General features: G+C 44.5%; 1 protein-coding gene across 2 annotated transcripts; it reads left to right on the top strand.

Moving 5' to 3' along the window:
* Positions 1-3,845: 3,845 nt before the first annotated feature.
* Positions 3,846-21,990, top strand: PTAC12 (plastid transcriptionally active 12). 2 transcript variants are annotated; one of them, XM_087389600.1, is made up of 9 exons: positions 3,846-4,019; positions 4,475-5,149; positions 5,287-5,399; positions 6,006-6,265; positions 8,655-8,776; positions 12,487-12,558; positions 20,686-20,739; positions 20,850-21,312; positions 21,538-21,990. In XM_087389600.1, exons 1-8 carry the CDS (start codon positions 3,987-3,989, stop codon positions 21,099-21,101), a joined length of 1,581 nt encoding a protein of 526 aa, XP_087245726.1. In that variant the 5' UTR covers positions 3,846-3,986; the 3' UTR covers positions 21,102-21,312; positions 21,538-21,990. The 2 variants fall into 2 exon arrangements, with proteins under 2 accessions (XP_087245726.1, XP_087245719.1); XM_087389593.1 differs by having other exon boundaries at positions 21,535-21,988.
* The last annotated feature ends 274 nt before the right edge of the window (positions 21,991-22,264 follow it).

Below are 22,264 nucleotides of genomic sequence, written 5' to 3'. Positions count from 1 at the left end.
TATCTTGGAGATGAAAAAGGCAATGATCTGCGGAGGGATATTTGGATATAATTTGGGAGCAAATCACCCTAATGATTGGAGGAGAATAAAATTCTTGTCATAGACTGAAATCCTTGCCTATCTTAGGATGGCATAAAGGAACTTGAAAAGTAGTCATGGATATGTGATAGTCCAAGGTGTGTAGAAGCATAAGGTAGTCACACATGCATTGACATAGGGAGGCATAGCAAGGAGGTGCATGAAGCGATGTGAAATAGTCATGATGCAAGGCAATGCTACCATAAACGATGGAGGATGAGTAACGTAACATAGTCTCATGTTGAGTTCATGAGCCAAGACACCCATTGATTATAGCAACATGACATAGTCACATAGCAAGAGCCCATATGCCCGTAATGTAACATAGTCTCATGTTGAGTTCATGAGCCAAGACACCCATTGATTATAGCAACATGACATAGTCACATAGCAAGAGCCCATATGCCCAAGAGCTGCAACAATGTGATGAAGTTTCACAAGAGGATCAAGATGCCTAGGAGGTGTAGTGGCATAAAGTTGTCATGTAGCATGAGTGAAGATGCTCATGACCTATAGCAACATGATGAAGTTGCATAACACGACAAGATGCTCAAGACTTCCAATAGCATGAAGCAATCTTGCAACACAAGCCAAGACACCCAAGCTCTTATCTACAATAATATGACAAAGTTGTAGAATAGGGCCGAGTCACAATGTGAAAGAGGTGAAGGCAACAAAGGAGGCGAAGGTAAGAGTAATAGCATGACAAAGTTGTGCAACAAGGGCAAGTCACAAAGCAAAGGATTTGAAAGCAATGAAGGGGATGAAGAGGTGAGCCACCAAGTTGAAGCGACTTAATGTAGTCACATAGTGCAACCAAGCTAAAAGGAGTTAAACACCTAGATGTTTTAGCAATGAAGGAGTAGTCGCATGGTGGAGGAAAGCTTAGAAGACTAATCTTGAATCAAGGTGATGTAGTTACACAATGGGGCAATGGGCACAAGTCTCAAGGCAAGTCGAAGCTGAAGGAAGCAAGCACATAGATCCACCTAAAGCCATCATTAGAGGCACATAGGATGCACACTATCCGTAAGTAGTTATAGTTGCATTTGATTAGAGTGTTCAAGAAAGTTGAAACTCCTTGATGAGTACTATGTAATCAAGGAAGTCTTTTGTGTGATGTCCTAGTTTTTTTAATGATGAAAAGTTCATGCATGTGCATTGTTTTACTATGATGTAGTAGTGATTGAAGTAGGACTAGAGAGAGCCAGAAAAAAGAGTTTTCAAATTTTCATTGCATATCCTTGGTTCGATCAATTCACTTGTCTTTTGACATGGTATTAAAGCTCGGTTGCTAAAAGCCCTCATAGTCTACATCAATGCTGAATAAAAGGTGTTCCTCCCAGATTGAAGAAACTCAATGTGCACTTAAGCATCACTGTTCACCAAATTTAGTCGAGGTTTTCCTTGAGATAGCTAGGCACTTGCCGATCCCCAACTTTAGGGAGATGAAAAAGCTTAACGCGTCATCTGTCCACTGTGGAAGGTGAAGGCTTGAAGTCACCTTGTTGTTATAGAAGAGTTTAGGACTTCACTACCGCAATAGAGTTTAGAAGAGTTTAGGACTTCACTACCGCAATAGAGTTGAGACCCACTAACATCAGAAACGCTATTGAGGTTGTAACATTGTAGCATATCTAAATGCAATCCAAGATTTGGTAGTGCAAGATGCAGAGGCTAGTTAGAAGAGGTTTAGTGGAAAGGGGGCAGCTCCTTAGTATTGTGGAACGAATTCAACTTGGTGGGATGCAACCATATCTTCCCAATTCCTACTCGCTCAAATAATAGAAGGTGGAAAACATATAACATTAGACACAAATGGAAAAACATGTTTATATCGATCAGGGATAAGGTGATCCCATAAACAATGTCCTTGCTGCTCTAGTTGATTTTACATAAGGTGTTTAGACCAATTGCCAGGGCAAATAGTTGGCAAAAGTGATGGCTTTTGTAAAAAGAGGATGTCTTCCATCTGTTTGTATCATGCACAAATGCAAGGAAGGTGTGGAAGAATATCCAATTCCAGTTCAGGAAACTAGTGAACCAGAACTAGAAAGCCATTCTGCTTGGTGAGTCGTGATGCTCCCAAAGTCAAAGTTAGTTCGTGGTCTAATAGGCAACAAATGACGCAGCAAAATGTCAAGAGCGGCCCTAAGCCTTGCACCTTGTCACCCCTCATTATGCAAACATGCCCATCCCTCATCGTACTAAAGAGAAGAGTGTTGGAATATGCAATCAGTGCGCTTGCAAATTAGGAAAGGCTCTCTATGAACTACCATCAACTCTTGGACTATCACCAATTGGACTCTTGAACTACCAATGGGCCACATATATACTCACACACACCAAACATAGACACTTTCATACACGTACATAACACACATATAAGCATGCACACATCACACATTCACGTACAAATGCACGTGTATGGGGTGCACACATGTATGTGCAAAAGCAGAGACATACACATGCATATGCACACACATAAGTGGGAGTGCACACATATATACATACACACACGCAAGCACATACTTACTAATACACGTACAAGTGTGTGTGCAAAAATACACACTGTCACACATGAAGATAGATGCACATACGAGGCACATACACACGCATACATACATACACACACATCACACACATACATAAATAGTACTCTGCTTATATTAGTTGACAATTATAATGCCTCAACATCATGCGGGTTCCCTACCAGTGTATTTTAATTTCACTTGCTTTTGTCTCTGCTAACTTACAAGTGCGGTCTTTCTCTTTTACATGTTATTGGAAGATTTTATTTTATTGTTAATTTCTATTACTTTACATTTTTAGCATTGCCTTGCAAGGCATCATTCTACTGACACTTTCAACATAAGGTGAATTTCATTCAATGGGCTTGCTCAAAAGGTTGGTGGAGGAATTTTCAAAGAAAGATCCGGGTGTGGAGGTAGGAAGCTTGTGTGTGTGTGTGTGTGTGTGAGAGAGAGAGAGAGAGAGAGAGAGAGAGAGAGAGAGAGATGCTCTCAAGGTAGGCGAAATACTCTCAAGAGAAAGATATATTCTCAAGGTAGGCGAAATACCTGCGATTGAAAATAGGAAGTTGAGCATTAACCAAAAGATGCAATTCCCTTTGAGGAGAACATCATCAACTAAAGCACTTCCCCTTCAGCGCGGCAAGCCAAAGAAGTGTCCTCCCAATCGATTTCGGATACTCATCCCATGCCCATGCCTCAATCTAATCTAATTTTTGCTTCTATGTGAGCTACACGCTCTTGTTCGATTTCTTTCTCTCTCTCTCTCTCTCTCTCTCTCTCTCTCTCTCTCCCTCCCTCGCTCTCCCCCCCCTTCTCTCTCTCTCTCTCTCTCTTTCCTTCCCCCCCTCCCCCCCCACCTCCCCCGCCAAATCAACTCATTAGCATCATGCCCGGTTATCAAGATACTCCAAAAACATTGAGATAATAAAGGAAATGCACATCATGTTCTCCCTTGTGCTCTCTTGTTAGCAATGCAGTGCTCTCGTTGCACTTTTTTTCAAAAGTGTCCCTCTACTTATTTTAGGCGATGTTTTGCCACTCAGTACTCCTTTCTATTCTGAGTGATATATATATATATATATATATATATATATACACACACACACACACACACCTTCCCACCTCTCTCTCTCTCTCTCTCTCTCTCTCCCTCTGTTCCCAAAGCAACTCGTCCCTCTAAGGGTAGTGCTCACGACGAGTACTCTCTTGTTTTAATGCTATTCCTTGTGGTTGTGCCAACTAGGGGTGCCAAGGTGGCGTTGGAGTGCCACCTGGGATGCTGGCGTGGCAGGTACGTGAACGAGAAACCCCGGCAAAACCCATTCGTGGAATAGATAGAGTTGACATCAACATCATCATCAGGAAGCGACGGCTATGGTGTTGCTGCTCCAGTCCGACGCTCTCACGGTACGCACCTCAAGTTTTTTTCGTTGTTACGAGTCAGTTGATCAAGTTTCTCTTATCAAAAATGGTGTCTTCGTGTTGTTCGCTGGAATTTCCCTTTTGGATTGATGACGTTCCTCTTTTTCGAACCTTTAGGGTTCGTATCTATGCATTCATGACGTCTTTGTGTTGCCAATCTTATGTCTCTTGTTTTCCATGCTGTCCTCTCAAAGGATTGGTATACACATCTTGCGCGCTTTCTGTTCATGAGCAAATGAAGTATCTCCTCTCTATCAATTTCCATGCTGTCGTTTTCATAAGTTGCATTTTTATTTTAATGAGTTAAGTTTCTCTGTTACGGCATTGTTTTGCATGGAATTCGGGATGAAATCTCTGTGTTACCCGCGATTTGTATCTTGTTGTTTTTCGTGGTGTTTTTTATATGGTTTCGCGAATTTGTTATCTGGTTTGCGTCTCAGAGGCTTCCGCTCCACGACCGGTTGGCTTGCAATTATGCGGAGAACAAATTATTTCATAAAAACTGGATTTGCAACTCCCCAACACGAAAATCCGCCCTTGTGCATCGGATTAGATGTAACGTAGAGGATTCTGTGGATGCTCCAATTCAGCACCCTCAGTATCATACGTATATTGATCCCATTACTGGCGAACCAGCTCCAGCCTTTTCGCCCAATAGGAATAACATTCCAGACAAGCCCTTTTGGGCAGCGGACATGCCTGCCATTATTAGACAGGCTCAAGCTACTGTTCCCAAGAAGACATCAAGACAGGACTCATTTCAACCTAGGGAGAAGGGGAAACCTGGGAGTGGCAGACGGAGGCCCGGCGCTCTTGCAAGACCTAAGAGTTCTCGTCGTAAAAAGGCAGAGCCAATCCAAGTCTATGAAGAAAAGGAGGAGGAAGATGACGATGAATACAGGGATGAGTATGTGTCATACGACCTTGACAAACAAGCCATCGAAATAGAAAGTGCAGACGGGACCTCGAAAGCTGGTGTTCAGACTGGCAAGCAGGAAGAAAAAAATAGCTTGGTACCGCTTGCAAATGAAAAGCTGTGGTGGAATTGGAAGAAGCCTCCTCCAGAGAAAGAGCTTTGGAATGAATGGAGCTGGCGGCGTGGAGATGTTTTTACTGTAAGAATTTTACTCAACCAATCAGGAATAATTTAACACATTGTTTTATCGTGTGGCTGTTGTTTGACCGTACCTCTATATATTTCTGGCGTCTTGCATCTGTACCACCTTTTGATGCCGAAAATTTGCTGTATCAGGCCATGGCAGCTGCTGCCGCTGAGACAGGCCAGATCAAATTGTTCGGTGACAAGCCCACAATTGCAGAGGCAACCCTTGCTCGTGCTCGGAGACATGCACTTTATGATGAAAGGCAAGTCTCAGTTGGTCTCCTGTGTTAATTGTGCCGTTGTATTTGAGATTGAACTTGGACGCGGCATGAGTAGGCATTTGGTGCTCAATGCTTGACATCTAGAAACCTTGTTTGATCTTTTGGCCAAAACTTCTAGCCAAATAGCTTCCATCAAGCACACTCTGCCACTCTTTTCAATGGAGTTGGGAGTGAGGGAGTGATTACTCTTTAGCGCTCTTCTGGTCAGATTTCTTAATTGAAGGCTGCCTTCCCAGCTGCTTTGCTGTTTACTGCTTTTTGTCTGTGGTGACCATCCAGTTTACAAGGATATTGTGTGTGTAGGTTTTTTCCCTGTCTGTTGAAAATCCATGGCAAAGTAGCTGTCTTGTTTGTGAACATCTTTTATAGCAGGAAATCTTTCAGGAGGAGCTACTTTTCTTTCTTTGGTCCTGTTCTTTCACAACTGCCTGACAGCTTGCTAAACTGAAGATTTTGTGACTATTATTCTCGAAGTCACATTACCAATATGAGTAGATGTGCTGCAAAATATCAGAAGTTCTGCTGGTAAGTTTTCTGTATTTGAAAGCTTGGTTCTTATTGCTTTTTGTCAACTTAGATGTGTTGCAGGTTAAAGATGGAAGAGGAAAAGAGAAATGAGATTGGTTCACTTGCATATTATAGTGAGTGGGTTAAAGCATGGAAGAAGGATACATCAAAAGAAGCTGTTCGAAAGCACTTTGAGGAGACTGGGGAGGACGAGTCCGTTCAATTAATGAATATGTTTTGTCATCAAACCACGGAAGAGTATCATCAGATGATGGGAACAGATATACGCATTAAAAGAGATCCTTTAACCATGCGCATGAGGCCCGATCAAAAGAAACTAGGTCTCTCTCTCCTAAAGGTGTTGGGTAACATACTCATGGGTCAACAATTTACTGAGTTGATGAATTATCCTCTCATGTGCGTGTGAAGATGTGGAATTGGACTAGTAAGCCTTTTTCTTGTGCATGTGAGAATGTGAATTGTGAATGTGATGATATCATGTAAGAGTGAGTGCAAGATCGTTATTGTCACCTCTTTGGACAAAAACAAACTTGTTGATCTGCCTAGCGGAACTGTCTGACTCGGTCCAGATTGGTGATGATATGGGATGAGGCATCTATGTGCTCTGCTAAGTTGATGTCACGTGGAGTACATCCCTTCCCCCGCATCATCGGAGATAGCATCGTGACTTGTAGTCTCTCAAGACCAGTCCACTCATCCTCTCTATGACGATGGAAAGCACCTGGGAAGTGGGCCTGGAAACACTCTCTCTAGTATCCACAACGAAGGATGCCTCTCGTCAAACATGCAGGTTTCATGTTAACCTTGGGGCCTGTGAAGATTCACCCCAAATATACACAGGATCTGACTTTCTTCTTGGCTCTTCTGCAAGTGTGAAAGCCTCGCGCTGAGGGTGAGAGTCATTAGTGTTGATGATCATAACATTGGCTTTACACAGGTTGACCATGTCTCTGCTCGCGTCAAGAACTTGCAAAACTGTCAAATGCATCTAAGGTCCCTGTGCTGTGTCTTAGATCGACACATCATCAGCAGCATATAGCAGGATAGGTATAACAGATTGTGCTATAATCGACCCTTGACCTCGTAGTGTGTACACAAAAGACGCGATCTCATTCAATGTAAATGTGAAAGGTGTGGGAGAGGGGGCACCCCTGCTTATCCCAATGGTGCTGCTCACCTCCTCTGACAGCCTGTGTCCATCTATAACTCTCTCATACAAGGACATGACTGCCCATATAATGTCGTCTGCAATATACAAGGCTGGAGTCGTGTGATGGGGTGAGCCTGTGGCTGTCCCATAGATCCTATTGGGTTTCCAGTGAACATTAACAGAGCCATTTCATCTCATGTGTTGATGTGCCTAGAATTGTACAAGTGGGTGGGCTTCATCTTCAATTTTATCTATTGGGCACAATTTGCAAGTTTTACCTTTCCTTGGGAGTTCTTGCCATCTGCATACTTCTATTTTGAGATCATGTGAGCTGGTCCTTATCTTGTATACAAGGCATTGCTTGAAACCAGACATCACCCTTTGAAGTAGTCTTATAATCCATACATAACATGGGGTTGATCTCTCTTTTGTAGAATTCCATCTTTTCTCTTGGCTGATGCCAGGACAATGAGAAACGAGTTCTATACTACATAAGTACAGACAGTGATTCTCTATAGATCTGAATAATGGTGTCAGAGACAAGCCATCGTCCAATACTGGAGGAGAGTGGAGGCCATAAAAACAGAATCCTCATAGGAAGCTAGAAGTCAAGGTACAAACCCCATACCCCATTCTGTTGGCTGAACCAGGTATGTTACCTTTGGAAGGAGAAGTGTTATGCCAACACAAACCTCCACAAGGTCCTTGAAATAAATCCAAGCAAAATCCCAGACAAAGCAATGGAAGAGACCCAGAACAGTGGCTGTTACAATGGAAGCGTCAAATGGACGGATACAAAGCAACACAGCCATTAGAGACCCCGTCATGCAAAAACTCTCACATTGACATATCCCCCAAATTCGTTTTGCTACATTTGTTTTTGGAAGCGCACTATAGATATGTGTGTCTGTGTGTGTAGAGGGGGGAGATAGAGCAGCACGAGTGAATATAATGTTATTGTTAAGTTGGAAAGAATATAACATTCTTTTCTTTTGTGGGGGATCTTGACAAGGGCACATGTAGCTTGCTGTTTGCTTCTGTTGTTTATTTGTGTCTTGTGAATATTGTGTAACTTGAGTGTGTGTGTGTGCGCGCGCGCATGGGTGTAAAAGCATTAAAGCTTGCTTTTTTTTTTGGTGTGGTTCCATTGTGGTGCATGTTTTGCATTCTAGAACATCCAGAAAGAACATGCTACCCCTGTCTCCCAATCTGAACACAGAGAGGGAAAAGCATCAAAGCATGCTCTTTCATGATCGCATTGTGGTGCTCATTGCATGTGCTCATTGTATATATTGCTGCCTTCTAGAACATCCAGAAGTGCAAAAAATATGCAGAATATCCTTTCCTTGACCATCTTGTGCAGCATCACTCTGAAAGCTTACGTATTGCCAATGTATCAAGTTATTTAACTTGAGCTAGTTGCAAATATAGTTTTAATGACATTACTGAGACAATTGATGGAATCAGCAAGATGTATTAAGAATCATGGCTGCATGCAGGAAATTTTGAAATTTCACAATCCCAATGTTAGCTAAAAAGTCACAAATGTTTCTTGGCAGTGTGGGGAGGCGATCCAATTTACCCAACTGTAAACTATTACCAAGATCCAAACCAGAAAATTGATTATCGAGGAGCAAACTTTCATGAGCCGGCCACAAGTATATGGGAGTCTTTGAAGAAGGTATGTTTTTTAGTCATTACTAGTTGGTCGTTAAGTCAAGGTTATATAGATGAGATGGGCATTGTTAGAGTTTACATCCCTTTAACAGGACAAGAGAGTGGTCTTTGTCAGACACCTCAAAAGGGTGCCGTGGCCCTCGGGTCAAGTCTGGGTTTTGTCCCTGCTTGCCCCTCTCATTCCTTGCAAAAGGGCCCTGCCCACATTAGAGGGTAAGAGGCTACTAGCCTGTCTATCTCATGCTCCATTAGATACATATGATATGTGAGATTTCTTCATTGTTCCATTGCCACATGCACACAGTATTAATAATGTTTGAATACTTCAGTTAGTCACATAGCCATGGAAATACCGATAAGGTGTGCACGATATTGGCACCATCAATGCCAAAATCATGTAATGGTGCTTAGGGTGACTATAGTGGGGAATGTGGGTCCATACCTCCTCTTGGTCTGCCACTACTTGTGGAGTCTCCTCCTCTGCTTGAAATAGCTGGCGATAGAAAGATGTAGTCATCTCTAGAATCTCTTGTGGGTCTAAGTGCAGCTACCCCCCATCATCCCTCAAATGTTGGAGTTAAGTCCTTTCTGACCTAGGGCCCATTGTTGGAAGAATTGCCATGTCATCTTCTCACCTTGCTAGACCCACCGCGCTGGAGAGGTGTGAAATGAGTACTTTACTCGTTGAATCTTCATCACCTAGATGCCGACTTTGCCTTGGCCTAGACCTCGTGGTACAACACATATGAAATCCTTATACCTAGATGAATCCAAGAACATTCCTAAACTCATCCTCTAGAAACACAACAGGCAGTTTCAATCTCATGATAGTCACTCATAAGGTTGAAAACCATAACTCCATTATGCATACTTACTTGTTTTTGGGGAAGCCCTAGCTGTGGCTGTTCTAGATGTTACACAATGGGAGAATGGTCAAACAGTCGTGCCTGGCTAGTATAATTGTGGAGCCACCCCTATGCATGGCCCAATCATGAATGTAGATGTTACTCAACGGGAGAATGGTCCAACATAGTCGTGCCTGCTAGTATAATTGTGGAGCCACCCCTATGCATGTTCTAGATGTTACACAATGGGAGAATGGTCCAACATGTATAATTGTGGAGCCATCCCTATGCATGGCCCAATCATGAATGTACATTTGTGCAATCTCTCTAGGAGCCCATCATTTTTGTGTTGGTAAAAGGAGTACTTGAGGTCCCTAGCATTCTGTTAAACTTTGCCCAAGGCCAAGGGTCACGAACACGTTTGAAGATTAACTGCTCTTGCATGCCTTGCTCTAAGGGAGGCATTGTAGAGAAGGAAGCCCCTTAAGCTTGTCTCTTTCGAACTTCGATCGTTGAAGTCGCATTCAACAATCCAAGAGTCCATATTTAGCCGGTTGTTTCTAAAAAGGTGCTCTTTGTTGGTGGCAGGCAAGTGTCTAAATGTTCAAGATTTCAATCCTAGCGTCCCCACCCATCCAAATTTGCCCCTGGTGAAAAACGTGAAGGGCAAGGGACCAGCCCATCGAGATTCTTACTCTTATGCTCCGTCTACGACGAAGGACTAGATCTGCGGGCCCTCTCTAGAAGGAGGCAAGCTTTGTCGATGAATGCTTGGGGCTGAGATGATGTGTTCCTGAAGGATCAAAATGTCCAATGACTGCCCAACAAGGGCTCTTTGCAACTCCTAAGATCAAGTTCTTTGACTATGGCTGTGCATACCCATGCACATTAAAACTATGGTCTAGCTCATGGAGATGTTTTTTTTTTTTTTTTGGCAAACAAGGCCTGTTTGGTGACTCCCAGTCTACTGGCCCACTGATTCAAGGGCCAATAAAAAACCTGATAGACGTTCACGTTGGTGTCTAGATGTACCATTGCCTCTACACATCCACTTCAAAGAGTAGCACTGTGGCCATGTGGACATGGCCACAACTCTCCAATCCTCAAGCATCTCCATCATTTGGGCCTTTATCATAAGGTTGAAGTGAACAAGATTCAATTGCTTATTTCTTGTGGAAACAAAATTAAAGTCCCAACAAGGGTGGGATGGGCTCCTTACCACTCGAATGGTGCCTTCTTTCAAGGATTACAAGATCAGCGCTGAAACCTCCACTACAAGACAATACTTCTTAGGAACCTCTATGTAATTTTATGGTCCTAGGTGCCAAAACTCTCAAGGAAGTGGCTGGCCTAGGTTGGGCTTTAGCCTTGGAAGCTGCAAAAGAGGGCTTGATCCCTAAGAAGAGGACTAGCTGAAAACCGGAGATCGAAGAGGCTAGTGTTGGGATCTAAGAAGGGGTTAGAGGGGGTCGGGGGGCGGGGGTCGAGGGACTTGAGTTTGTGGGGGAAACCCAATGGGGGAGGATGGGAAGAAAGAGGCTTGATAGGGGGACAAGTGACAAGATTGCTAGCTTGTTTGAGGGGGGGAGGGGGGGGGGCGAGGCTGCACAAGGGAAGCAGGTTTTTTTTGGGGGGGGGTCAGGTGGAGGAGGCGGAGGGAGGGTAGGGCTAGTGGGTGAAGAGACCATAAAGCAGACCCTGAAACTGGCTGAACCTGTGACACAGGATCTGGCATGGGATTCTGCTGCAAACCGTTTGAAGGGAGGTCAAAGAACAACTCCTGAGGAGCCTCGATTGTCTGCTTATCTTGAGGGAAGGGCTCAGCTTGAGGTGTCATCCTTGTTTGACATGTCATTTGGTGCTCCTTGCCACTTTCTTTTCTATTTTCTTACCCTTCACTCTACTCCAAACACCCTCTAATGCGGTAAACTAGGGGGTTTGAGGCTGGGGCTCGTCTGGGGGGTGGCTAGGACATCTCTTACGCCCCATCCTGCTTGCAATTTGACTGGGCCTGAGGTCAAGAGGCTCGCACAATGTGGGCATGATAATTGATTTGGCCAAGTGGCCCATCCCTCTGCAATGAAGGAACTGCTCTGGCAGGCCTGGAACCTCCACTTGCTGATGGAAAAATCCTCCGTCCGAAGTGTCTAGCATCACCTCCTCAGGGAGGAAATCTGGGTCTTCCACGATCAGAGAATTCTTGGAAGTGACAGATTCCAGATTGTTTTTGTAGTCAGCAGCGTTCAAATCAAATCAGCAAATCTCTCATTTCTAACAAATCCTTTTTGATTAACATGAATGTTTAAATGATCATCATCTTCATAGTTGTTGTGAGTATCCCTTTTGGAATTTAATATCTGGTCATCTTTTGCAAGTCATTACTTCCTGTTGTTCCCTCTGTTTGTTTCAAGTGATTATTGGCAGAGCTGCTGGCTGAGGTTCATCAAATAAGGAATGCAATGTATGTAGAAGCTTTTTTTGAGGCAGCTGTGAAATGCAATTCCTCCTAGAGGACCATGCCGCTCTGATTAGTCGTTCACTGCACAAGGCTATCCTTCACACTTTCCCAAAAGGGGGGCATGGATGCGAGGGCACAAAAGTGTGCACAAAGATGCACGAGGGCGGTATGCAGGAGTGAAAATGCAGCAGCAACAGAGAGCCTATGTATCGGCTGCACAGGCCTGGTTAATGACGTGGAGCTACTAGAGTAGGGGGAAAGTGGGCTCCGCATAAGGGGAACACAGGGGAGGAGTGTTGGGGGGGGGGGGGGAATGCCACATAGAAAAGGAGGTAGCCAGGGGGACTGAGCGCAAGCATGAGCAGGGAAAGTACATTTCCATATTGATGATCGTTGAGGTGGAATTTGCAGGCTGGAAAGCTTATTACATGTGAAGAACTCAGAAGGATGAAGGAGGTGGACGCAGCTAAGGAGCTTGAAATGGTATGCAAAGCTGTTATCCACAAAATGACTTAATCTTTAAAGGATAGACATAATAAGCTGACCATTTCATACATGCTTTAAATGCCAGTCCATGTTTTGAAAGATTTAATTCATGCATATGCTATAAATATTGTGCTTCATGTTTTAATGGCTAATATTGGAAAATGTAAAGCCTTTATGCATGTCATACTGGAGGATTGCTAGCGGTGGCTAAGAGTGAGCTGTTATTCTGGAGAGATTGCTAATCTGTTTTTTTGGAGACTTTGTAACTGGTCTTGTCCTTTCCACGCATCTCCCATTACTTGATGCAATGCATACTTGGTGCACCAAAATGTCATAGTAGGTGGTGTAGTGGATGGTGTGGCTAGGTGAGGGGTGATTAGGTGAGGGGTGATAAGTGTGATCAGCCCCAGGTGGAGGTGGTGAAACCAAGAAATCAGTGATGCGTGATATGAAGCAGGGGATCCCAAGAAGTAATCAACCATGCTAGACCCTCCTCCATGTGGAAAGCAGGTAAAGCCATTAGAGGAGGGCCATCGCTCAAGATCATTGTAGAGAATGCGATCATGTGCCGTACCTAGATCAAGAAGTGCATGCCCATAAGAGGTGATAGGGGCCTGCCTGTCAACAGACACTCCTGATATGCCAGCATCAACAAGATCCATGTCAGGTAGTAAGACTGCATCCTCTCAGAAATCCAGAAGTGGTACTTGGCGTGCTCCTATCCCGTGTTGTAAGTCTCCAACTAGGAGGACATCCCTGCGACTCGAAAATTCCATGATATCTTGGTAAAGAGGTGCGTATGGTGACGTCTCTGCCCCCTCTCGTACTGCCCTGGCAAAATGTGATATCTCTGGTTGAAAGTAGCAGACTGCTATGAAGAGATCTCGACTGATCGAGCGTCGTATCTGGATCCAAAGGAGTCTAGATTGCATCCAGGCAGCCCTGAAGAGGCCAGTTATGGTAGAGGCAAGGCAAAGAGAAAGTAAATAACGGAAGGAGAGAGAGGGCCAGCAAGGCTGTGGTACAGCCACTGCCGCTTCTGGTTCATCTTCCACTACTCCCACAGTATCTGCCCACAGACTCTCCGACACCCGAACAGATTTGTTGGGATCAGAGAGATGCACAGGCAGATGCAGTATTTACAATGAATGGCAAGAAGGAGGTTATGCCTCTGCAAGACAGCAAGGATCCATTGGATACTTTGGCCAGTCTCTATCAGATTCACAGTGGGCCTTGGTCGTGGATAATGTTTAGATGAAGGAAGGGGGCAACATGGATGCCTATCTCCCCAAGATTAATGATTTTATAGAGCAGCTCAGTAATGTTGATGACATTGTCCTAGATTCATAGGTAGTGCCTACGACAATGGGATCCCTGACTCATACCAGGGATTTGCTACGCCATTCAAACTTGTCAGGGGGACGTGAATTTTGTAAGCAAATTAAGTTTGTAACCAGTTTGGCCATGGGGGATTGGCCTAGAGGAGCGGTGAGTTCTTGAAAGCCCCTAGTGTTAACATCTAACTGGACACATTGGCTAGACCTATAGAATCAAGGCATGGCATCACTTTGACCTCGCGGAGGGGTGTGCGGAGCTAGGAAGTTTGCCCCCAGATAGATTCCCAAGTTTCACATGGGAAGAGGGGTTTAAAAAGGATTAAAAGGTTGCCCCTAGACAGTACCAATGTTTTTCATTGGTTAGTGGGGTTAGAGCCTTTAAAAGTTGCCCCTAGGAAACCAATGTTTCCTTGGTACAGGGGGTTAGGGCACGTGTCAAGCACATGCAGCCTACCAGCTCCACTTTTAGCATCTTTTCCCCCCCCTTAGGGCAGATGGTGTCCAATTCTAGAGGCTGTTCTAGAATTCGCCATCTTCTTCTCCTCCTCCTTGCTGTGCCAGACCTTCTAGAGGTTGGTGGTTGCTATCTGTTGGCTGTTTTTCTCTGTTTCCTTGCCCTCCAGCCCTGTTGCACGCAGTCCAAGGCCGGGAGCACCATCTGCAAATCGTTGGAGCCTTCATGGTGCAAATCCGCTGCTGTACAGTGCATTTATTAGGCCGTACGGACTGACAAACAGTCCGTACAGACTGTACGGACCTTCTCCAGGTGGCAGGGGCTGTGTACGGACTGTATGGACATGCCATACAGCCTGTACAGACCTTGTTGAAGGTGTTTTGCACTTGCACGCAGCCCGAGGCTAGTTTTTCTCGCTGCAAATTAGGATTTCTGGCTGCGAAACTCTATTTATGAAGAAACCCTGCCTGCCCCTCTGACCTAAGTACTTGCATCTCTCCATAGCAGCTGACCTCCATGTCAAGTACTGAGGAATATATCTGGGACATGACATGCCTGACCATAATGATCCTGTAGTTTTTTGGACTCATGGGATCCCGTGCCTTGTGAATAGGTGTGATGGTGTTGAGGGTCCACGTGTGTGGGAAACCGAGGCAAACTGCTCATTGAATAGCTTTGCTAGGGTCAAGGCTAGGATGTCGATCACGTATGTAATAAACTTAGTGCATAAACCTCATGATCTTTTGCTCGGCCATTGTGAAGCTTCATTACCAGTTCCTTGACACCCCCCTTAGTGAATAGGGTGCAAGAGGTAGGTCATAGTGTGTGCGAGAGGTCAAGAGGGGGCTGATTCGGGATATCATGTAATGTGTGGGCATAGGCATGCCAAATCTGAGTATCTGGATGAAGATGAGAGAGAGAGAGAGAGAGGGGGGGGGGGGGGGGGCTGGGGTGGAGGGAGGAGGGAGAGAGGGGTAGTTAGATGATGGATGAAGATGTGATGAGAGAGAGAGAGAGAGAGAGAGAGAGAGAGAGAGAGAGCGTTTTGGGTTCTGGACTGGGGTTGTGGACTGGCAAAACTCCCGACGGGTGCCACACGGTTTTTCCTCCTGCCTCAGCTTCTCGCACCGCTCCCGCTGCCTGCCTTTGCTGCTCTAGCCTCCATCTACTCCACTCTTCCTCCTTGCTTTAGCCCTCCAACTACTCCACCCTCCCTCCTTGCTTCAGCCCTCCATCTACTCTCCCTCTTGCTTCAGCCCTCCATCTACTCCACTCTCCCTCCTTGCTTCATCCTCCCTCCATTGCTTCTGCACTATTCCTCCTCCTACCTTTCTCCATTCCCTCAACCCCCTTCTCTCCACTCCCTTCTACTCTCTCAACCCCCTTCTGTCCACTCTTTCCCTCTTCTCTCAGCCCTCCTTTCTCTCAATGGTCCTCCCTGTGGCCTCGACCAAGACCACAAATCCGAGTGTTGGAAGGAGGTGAAACCTGGACGCCTCTATGACATGTCAAAAGGAGAAGCACGCAAGTGGCATTGTCCCTTTTGTAATGAAGAAAAATATGGAGGCTCAAAATAAAGAAAGAGGCATTAATTGTTGCCCTGCAAATATTCCAGCTGTAGATACCGTACGTTTTCAGGCACTTGCAGATAGGTTGAATGCGAAGGCAGCACGATAAACGGTTCTTGATCCTCACGGTTGAGCACCTGTAAGATTGGGCATGAGCCTAGGCCAAGAGGGGTCCATATCCCTGTGGGTCAGTTTGCCACAGCCATGGCCTTGCAGGTGTTCCCAGGAGGGGATGCTGATCAGATCGTGGCAGAGCAGGGCTTACAAAGGGCCTCTGGAGTGAGGTGATGACAGCCCTTTGCTGCGCCTCTTGTAGGCCTTTTGTAGGGGGGCAGGCAGGCCACCCTTTGGGGGTTGGCTGGTCGGTTTACCACGCCCTAGCAGGCCATACAAGGCTGCCTGGTCAGCCTGGTTGAGGCAGGGGGTCAGCCACTCATATGGCTGCCTGGAAGCCCTACTTATAGCAGCAGCGGGTTGGCCCCTAGAGGCTGTGTTTCGGCCCATTTAGAGCAGGGAGTCGGCCTGCTGTACCAACCGACTGGGGGGGGGGGGGTGGAGTGCCTATATATAGGCCCCACCTCCTGACTTGATCATCATCTCATTTTGCAGAGGTTTTTCCCTGCAGTTCTTGGGCCTTTTCCTGACATCCCTTGCAGTCTCTCCTTCTCTTTCTGTCTCTCCTTTCAGTTCGGTGTGTGTGGTATTCAGTTTCCGCTGCTTTTCTCACAGATAGATAGTGTTCACCCAGAGAGTTTTCTGAAGAAATTCTTGTATATTTGCTAATACCAAAGGATTCAAAGATCTTAATGGATAGAGTTGGCAGAGAAGTTATCCCCTACTTATTGTGGACCCTTGAAAAAGATTAGTGAGGTTGCATTTAAGCTGAAATTGCCTCCACATCTAAAAGTTCATTGGTCTTTCATGTCAGTAGATTGAAAGAGGTGGTAGGGGGGTTGGAGCCCCAAGGACTTGTGGAATATGAGGATTTGACCTATATTCAGCATGAGCCTGAAAGGATTATCGATTTTTGGGAAAGAGATCTTAGGAATGAGCTAATTCTAGACTTGAAGTCTTAGGTATAAGTTAACTCTAGAGTTCAAATTTAAGTGGAATGAAGAAGACTCAACTTGGGAGCCGTTTGCCGAAGAACAGGGGAAGGGATTTATGTACCTAGATGCTAATCCTTGGATTACTAGACTTAATCTAGTAGGATTAGGGGGCCTTGGGTCAAAGGAAGCAAGCTACCGTGGCTCTAGAGGACATGGGCTATTATAGCAAAGGGCCAGCTGGCTACATTTATTCATAAAGCGGAATGCTCTTCTATATAAGAGTGGCCAAGGCTTTTGTGAAGTCATTCAACGTGTACACACCATTGGTGGATCGAGAGCCTAGACTCCTGCTATCTACATGGCAGATCATGAACCTGTGCCGAATGGTCCTTGGGAACGGGTTTTGGTATGGGATGCCAGAGCTATAGGCATGGGCTTGTGGGAGTTTGATCTCTAGCCCACGTGCTTGGGAGTGGCTGGAGAGGAGAGGGTAAATGAGCATAAAAACACCTTATGTCCTCCTGCTTGTCAATGGTCATGTTCCTCAATATCTATACCATCCTGCTGACTATCTTAGTGGGTCCAGGATTTCTGATTCCTGTTTTGGATTGGGTTTAGGGTTAGATCCTGGAGGGGATTCTACAGCATCTACAATGGCTCAACTCTTAAGGGAGTGAGAAGCAAAAGAGTGATCCTAGTCCACATCTACATGGGAATGGAAAACTAGATTGAAAATTTCAACTTGTAAAGCTAGTTACTGCTGTACCCATGTTACTGATAATGGATTGAGGCAAACCGTTTGTGGTGAATTATGCTAGTACATGCAAGAAGGGTAGTGTTTATGAGGATGGGAGATTAGTGGCTTTTAAAAGTAAGAAGCTGTCCAAGACTCACCTGCAGTATTGGACTTGTTTGTGTGGCTATGATCCATTTGTTGAAGACTCGGTGGAAGTATTTGTTTGTGTCTAGTTTATCAAAAAAACAAATCACCGTTCATGAAGCATGTTTGTAATCAGCTTGATTAGAAGGTGAGGTAAGTTGAACTCGGTACAAGTTTGACTTTGAGATACAATAGGAACCTCTTATAGGGTCGCAGCTAGTGAGCTAAAATATGTGAAAGCTAATAAAATTTCCTTTGTGGGATTTTAATCTGTTTTCTATCATTCTCTCCAATGGTTTGCAAAATTGACCAGTACTTTGATAAGATACGGCAAGAAGTCCAGATCGTCAGGAGATTTCAGTTTACTGGAAACCCAAATAGGTAAGCTGAGGGTGACTAGCCCATCTTATTGTACAGGGAACGGTTTACCTTGTGTGTGGGGTGTGTTGGGGAGCGTGTGCGTGCATGCGCATTGTATGCTAGAGATTGATGACATTGGGTGCTAAATACTGTTTTAATGTCATGATGCTCCAAGTGCAGGATTTGTGGGCATTTGCTTAACTTTCGATTAATTGAAGGCAATTTCACCAGTATGTTGAGTGATAAGGTTACCGAAATTCAGTGCTCAAATGTTGTCAATCAGTGCAAAAAAAGTGGAGACAACGTTGAGTATGATACATAATGTGATTGGAGGACATACTTAGAGCATAACATCCATAAGGTGATTGGAGGACATTTTTAGAACATTTCTTTCTGCCTCAGAGGACATACTCTTGAGGTAGAGTTTGTTTATTCCACACAGAACGGAAGACACTTAAATTGGCCACGGTTTAGTCAAGAGTTTGGAGCAGTCCAAGCCTATACAAAGGCGCCATTTGCTCATTGTAGAGTATTTGCCCAGCAGATTTAACAGCTTTCAAGTGTAGATCAGAAAACAGCCCTTGTAGCAGGGAGTAGCAATCGAGCAGGAGTCAGTTCCTTTCCACCCCACCTTCACTGGAAGACTCTTGTGTTCACCTTCAATTGTACTGAGTTTGCTATTGGCATCAATACGCAACTACTCTGTGCCAGCCTTCGTCATGGCTGAGTCTGCCCTTCACCTCCGTAGTTCCGACAGAAACTCAGTATGAAGACTTTTTTGTAAATGGATGCTCAAGTATGTGTGGGTGTGTGGATTTGTATGTGAGAGCATATGTTTATAGTATGGTCTACACCCACTGTTAGGCGCTGATGACGTCAGTGGGGATGTCATAGTAGCTAGTCCCTGCTATGCGTGATGGAGTTTATGGTTTTCAACCTTATGAGTGACTATCATGAGATTGAAACTGCACTATGTTTTTAGACGATGAGTTTGGGAATGTTCCTGGACTCATCTAGGTATACACAACTACTTTGTGGAGGAGGGACTGGTTGCATTGAGTCTTGCATTCTTGCACCATGACATGCATGTATGCATGCACATGTGTCTACCTACATTTGAGTGTCTACCTACATTTGAGTTAGTCTTTGCGCTTCCGCACTCAGTTAGTCTGCGTAGACTAGTGTAGAGAACATAGTGTAATTGTTAAAAGACTTTCTTGAGCTTGTGAGGTATAGTGATGAGGTTTGAGCAGTGCATGGTGTGAACACGCACTTCGTGATATAGCCCATGGATCTAGACAAGGACACCTCGGGAGTGTAAGGTATGGGATGCCGTATCAGTCTGCTGTGTCTAGACTGAAGTGGGAGCTCTAAATCTTCAGCACAGGGGAGGACTGATATATAGGGACTATGTTTTGGAGGTAAGATTTGCACTACTCTTTTGATTCTCATCTAACCTTTGTGTGTACTTCTTACGTAGATGTTCTACTAGAGGTTGGTTAAGCAAATGAGGACCTATTATTGTGACATACTTTGATCCCCTGGTAGTAGACCCTGCTCATGGAAGAAGACATGACATGAGCTGACTCATCCAGTACTTTTGAGTTTAAGAGTCCACACAATTGCATAGTCTTTTCTACATATTTTTTATGATTCCCCTAATGCTGTTTTTCATGATATACATATTCTGAAAATAAGGAACCTGATGCTAAACCAATGACATATCTCCTCCTTCGGATTTTTTCATGAGTTATTGCCATGGCCAACAAAAGTGAAGCTCACCCTTGATGGATCTTCCGTGATGCGGCTATGCAAACCTATCAGTTCATCATAATCTTGCGGAGCTTGCCATCCCATTTTCGCACCTCTGTGATGTTTTTTCCCAATCTTTTTTGCATGTGATATAGTTCTATGAAATTAAAAAAAGCTTAAAAAGGCACATTCGGGAAGATGGTGAGCTTTTTCACTGAGAGTATGTGATGTGCTTTTAGGTGAAAGATAAAATTATGGTTGTTTCCTGTAATTGTTTAAAAGTGTAAAATCATCATGGAAGATTTTTGGAAGCATTATGCTGTGGCACATTTGGAAGTCTATGTCTTAATGCTGTGGATTGTGTGTCCATGCTATTGATAGTGAGCATCCAAAGCACTTGGCTTGACATTGTCCATACCCTGAAGGGTGTCTGGGACAGTTGAAATCACAAGCCAGGGACTCTTTTTTTGTTCACACTCTAGGTTGGCTTTCATTGCGTATCATCCCCCAGCATGGCTGACTTAGACACGATTGTACAGGGAGGTCATCTGACTGTCCGCATTCAATATATTATTAACTCCACTTAGTAGAAGTTTTCTTTTCAAAATGCATGAAAATGTTGCCTGAACATTGTGCAAGACCTTTCTTTCCCTGTCATGACATGTTCAATGTGTGAAGGTGTTCATGGAAAACACTTTTACTGAAAAGTGGTTTGATGCTGTAGGCGCGTCACTATGAGGATGCCATTGCAGGAGCTGTTGATATTGGGGAGAAGGAGGTATGCTTCTTTTCCTATAGCTTGTTGGGAGTTCAGAGCTTGAGCCAAGATTTCTCTGGATTTCAAACTTCCAGCAACATTTATTGTTAGAGTTTCCTGTTAATTAACAGGAAGAGGAAGAAAAAGAGGAAGGGCAAGGGCAAGGGCAAGGGCAAGCGCAAGGGCAAGGGCAAGGGCAAGGGCAAGAGCAAGAGCAAGAGCAAGAGCAAGAGCAAGAGCAAGAGCAAGGGCAAGGGCAAGAGCAAGAGCAAGATCAAGAGGACGAAGAGGAAGAGGAGGAAGAAGACGATGATGACGCTTCGCGGAGGGCAAGAAACCTAGCAAATGCAAAGGGACATTTTTTCAAGGCAAATCAATCATGAGATTGCTGCTGAACTTTTTCCAAATTCTCCTTTTTGGATATCTAGTGAAGCCTTAGATTGTACTGTGCAGTGATGTTTACTGATAGAGGTTCATGCTAAACAGGAATCAGGAGAAAAAGAGGAAGAGCAAAGGCAAGGGGGAGAAGAAGAGGAAGAGGAAGAAGAGAATGACCCTTCGTGGAGGTTAGATGCAGAGGAACATATTTCCGAGGTAAACAACTCAGTTTTTGTTTATGAGATTGCTGCTGACTTTGCTTTCTTTTCCCCCTTTAAGATAAATATTTTACCCAATGGGTTGTTAGGCTAACCATTAAGGATTTACCTATAGCCAGATTTGATTCTCACCTAGAGGGATCGGATGGGTGTGAGTGCATGCCCAGAGAGGGAGAGGAGGGAGGGAGGGAGATTTAAAGGTCTTCATTGTTTTGTGCAGCAGCATGCTGAGAAGAAGCAATCAGCAGAAGTAGAAAGCATGGACGAGAATTTGGTGCAAGGCAAGGAAGTTAGAGGGGAAGGAGAATAGCATATTGCACAGAGCATCTGTCCAAATCCATTAGCATTCTACCCAAATGCATACATCAACGTTGGGCTTGATGGAATGTATTTCTTTGTACGTGGGCTGTGGGAACTGGGTATCCAAGCATGTGTCCGTCTCCATTAAAGTCACATGCGATTATATTCACGGCCGGAGGGGAAATTGTGCTATAGCAATGTTGGTTTAGAGTTTGTTGCATACGCTGTATTTGTTATGGCCTTTGCTTGGTCTCGAATGAGCACATGTAACCCAATTTCCCATAATAGAATCCTAAAGGTTTTTTATTATTCATATCCATTGAGTGCACATGGGTGCCAATGTAGTGTGCGAGCACTAAGCTAAATCCACTTGCATGATGCACATGCACACCTTGTATACATCGTTAAGGTGGCATTTTCTCATATTGTTCTTTGTGTATATTGATAGTGAGTCAAATATTTGGCATGGAGGCATGGCATTTATTTGTTAACAGGGTTTAGATTGATAAAGATGGAGTTATGACTAAATTGCTTGTGGATGTTTTCCTTAACTTGAAAACAATTGTCGCATGAATTAGAATCAAGGAATGCATTGTTAAGGAAGGGGCTTGAACTCTGCTCGATACAATCCAACCAATGAAATCCTCCAT

The sequence above is a fragment of the Dipteris shenzhenensis genome, chromosome 2 (assembly GCF_047967505.1).
Source record: "Dipteris shenzhenensis isolate YYH24624 ecotype China chromosome 2, Dip_SZ_1.0, whole genome shotgun sequence".
Taxonomy (NCBI): domain Eukaryota; kingdom Viridiplantae; phylum Streptophyta; class Polypodiopsida; order Gleicheniales; family Dipteridaceae; genus Dipteris; species Dipteris shenzhenensis.
This window is presented reverse-complemented; position numbering and strand designations above follow the sequence as displayed.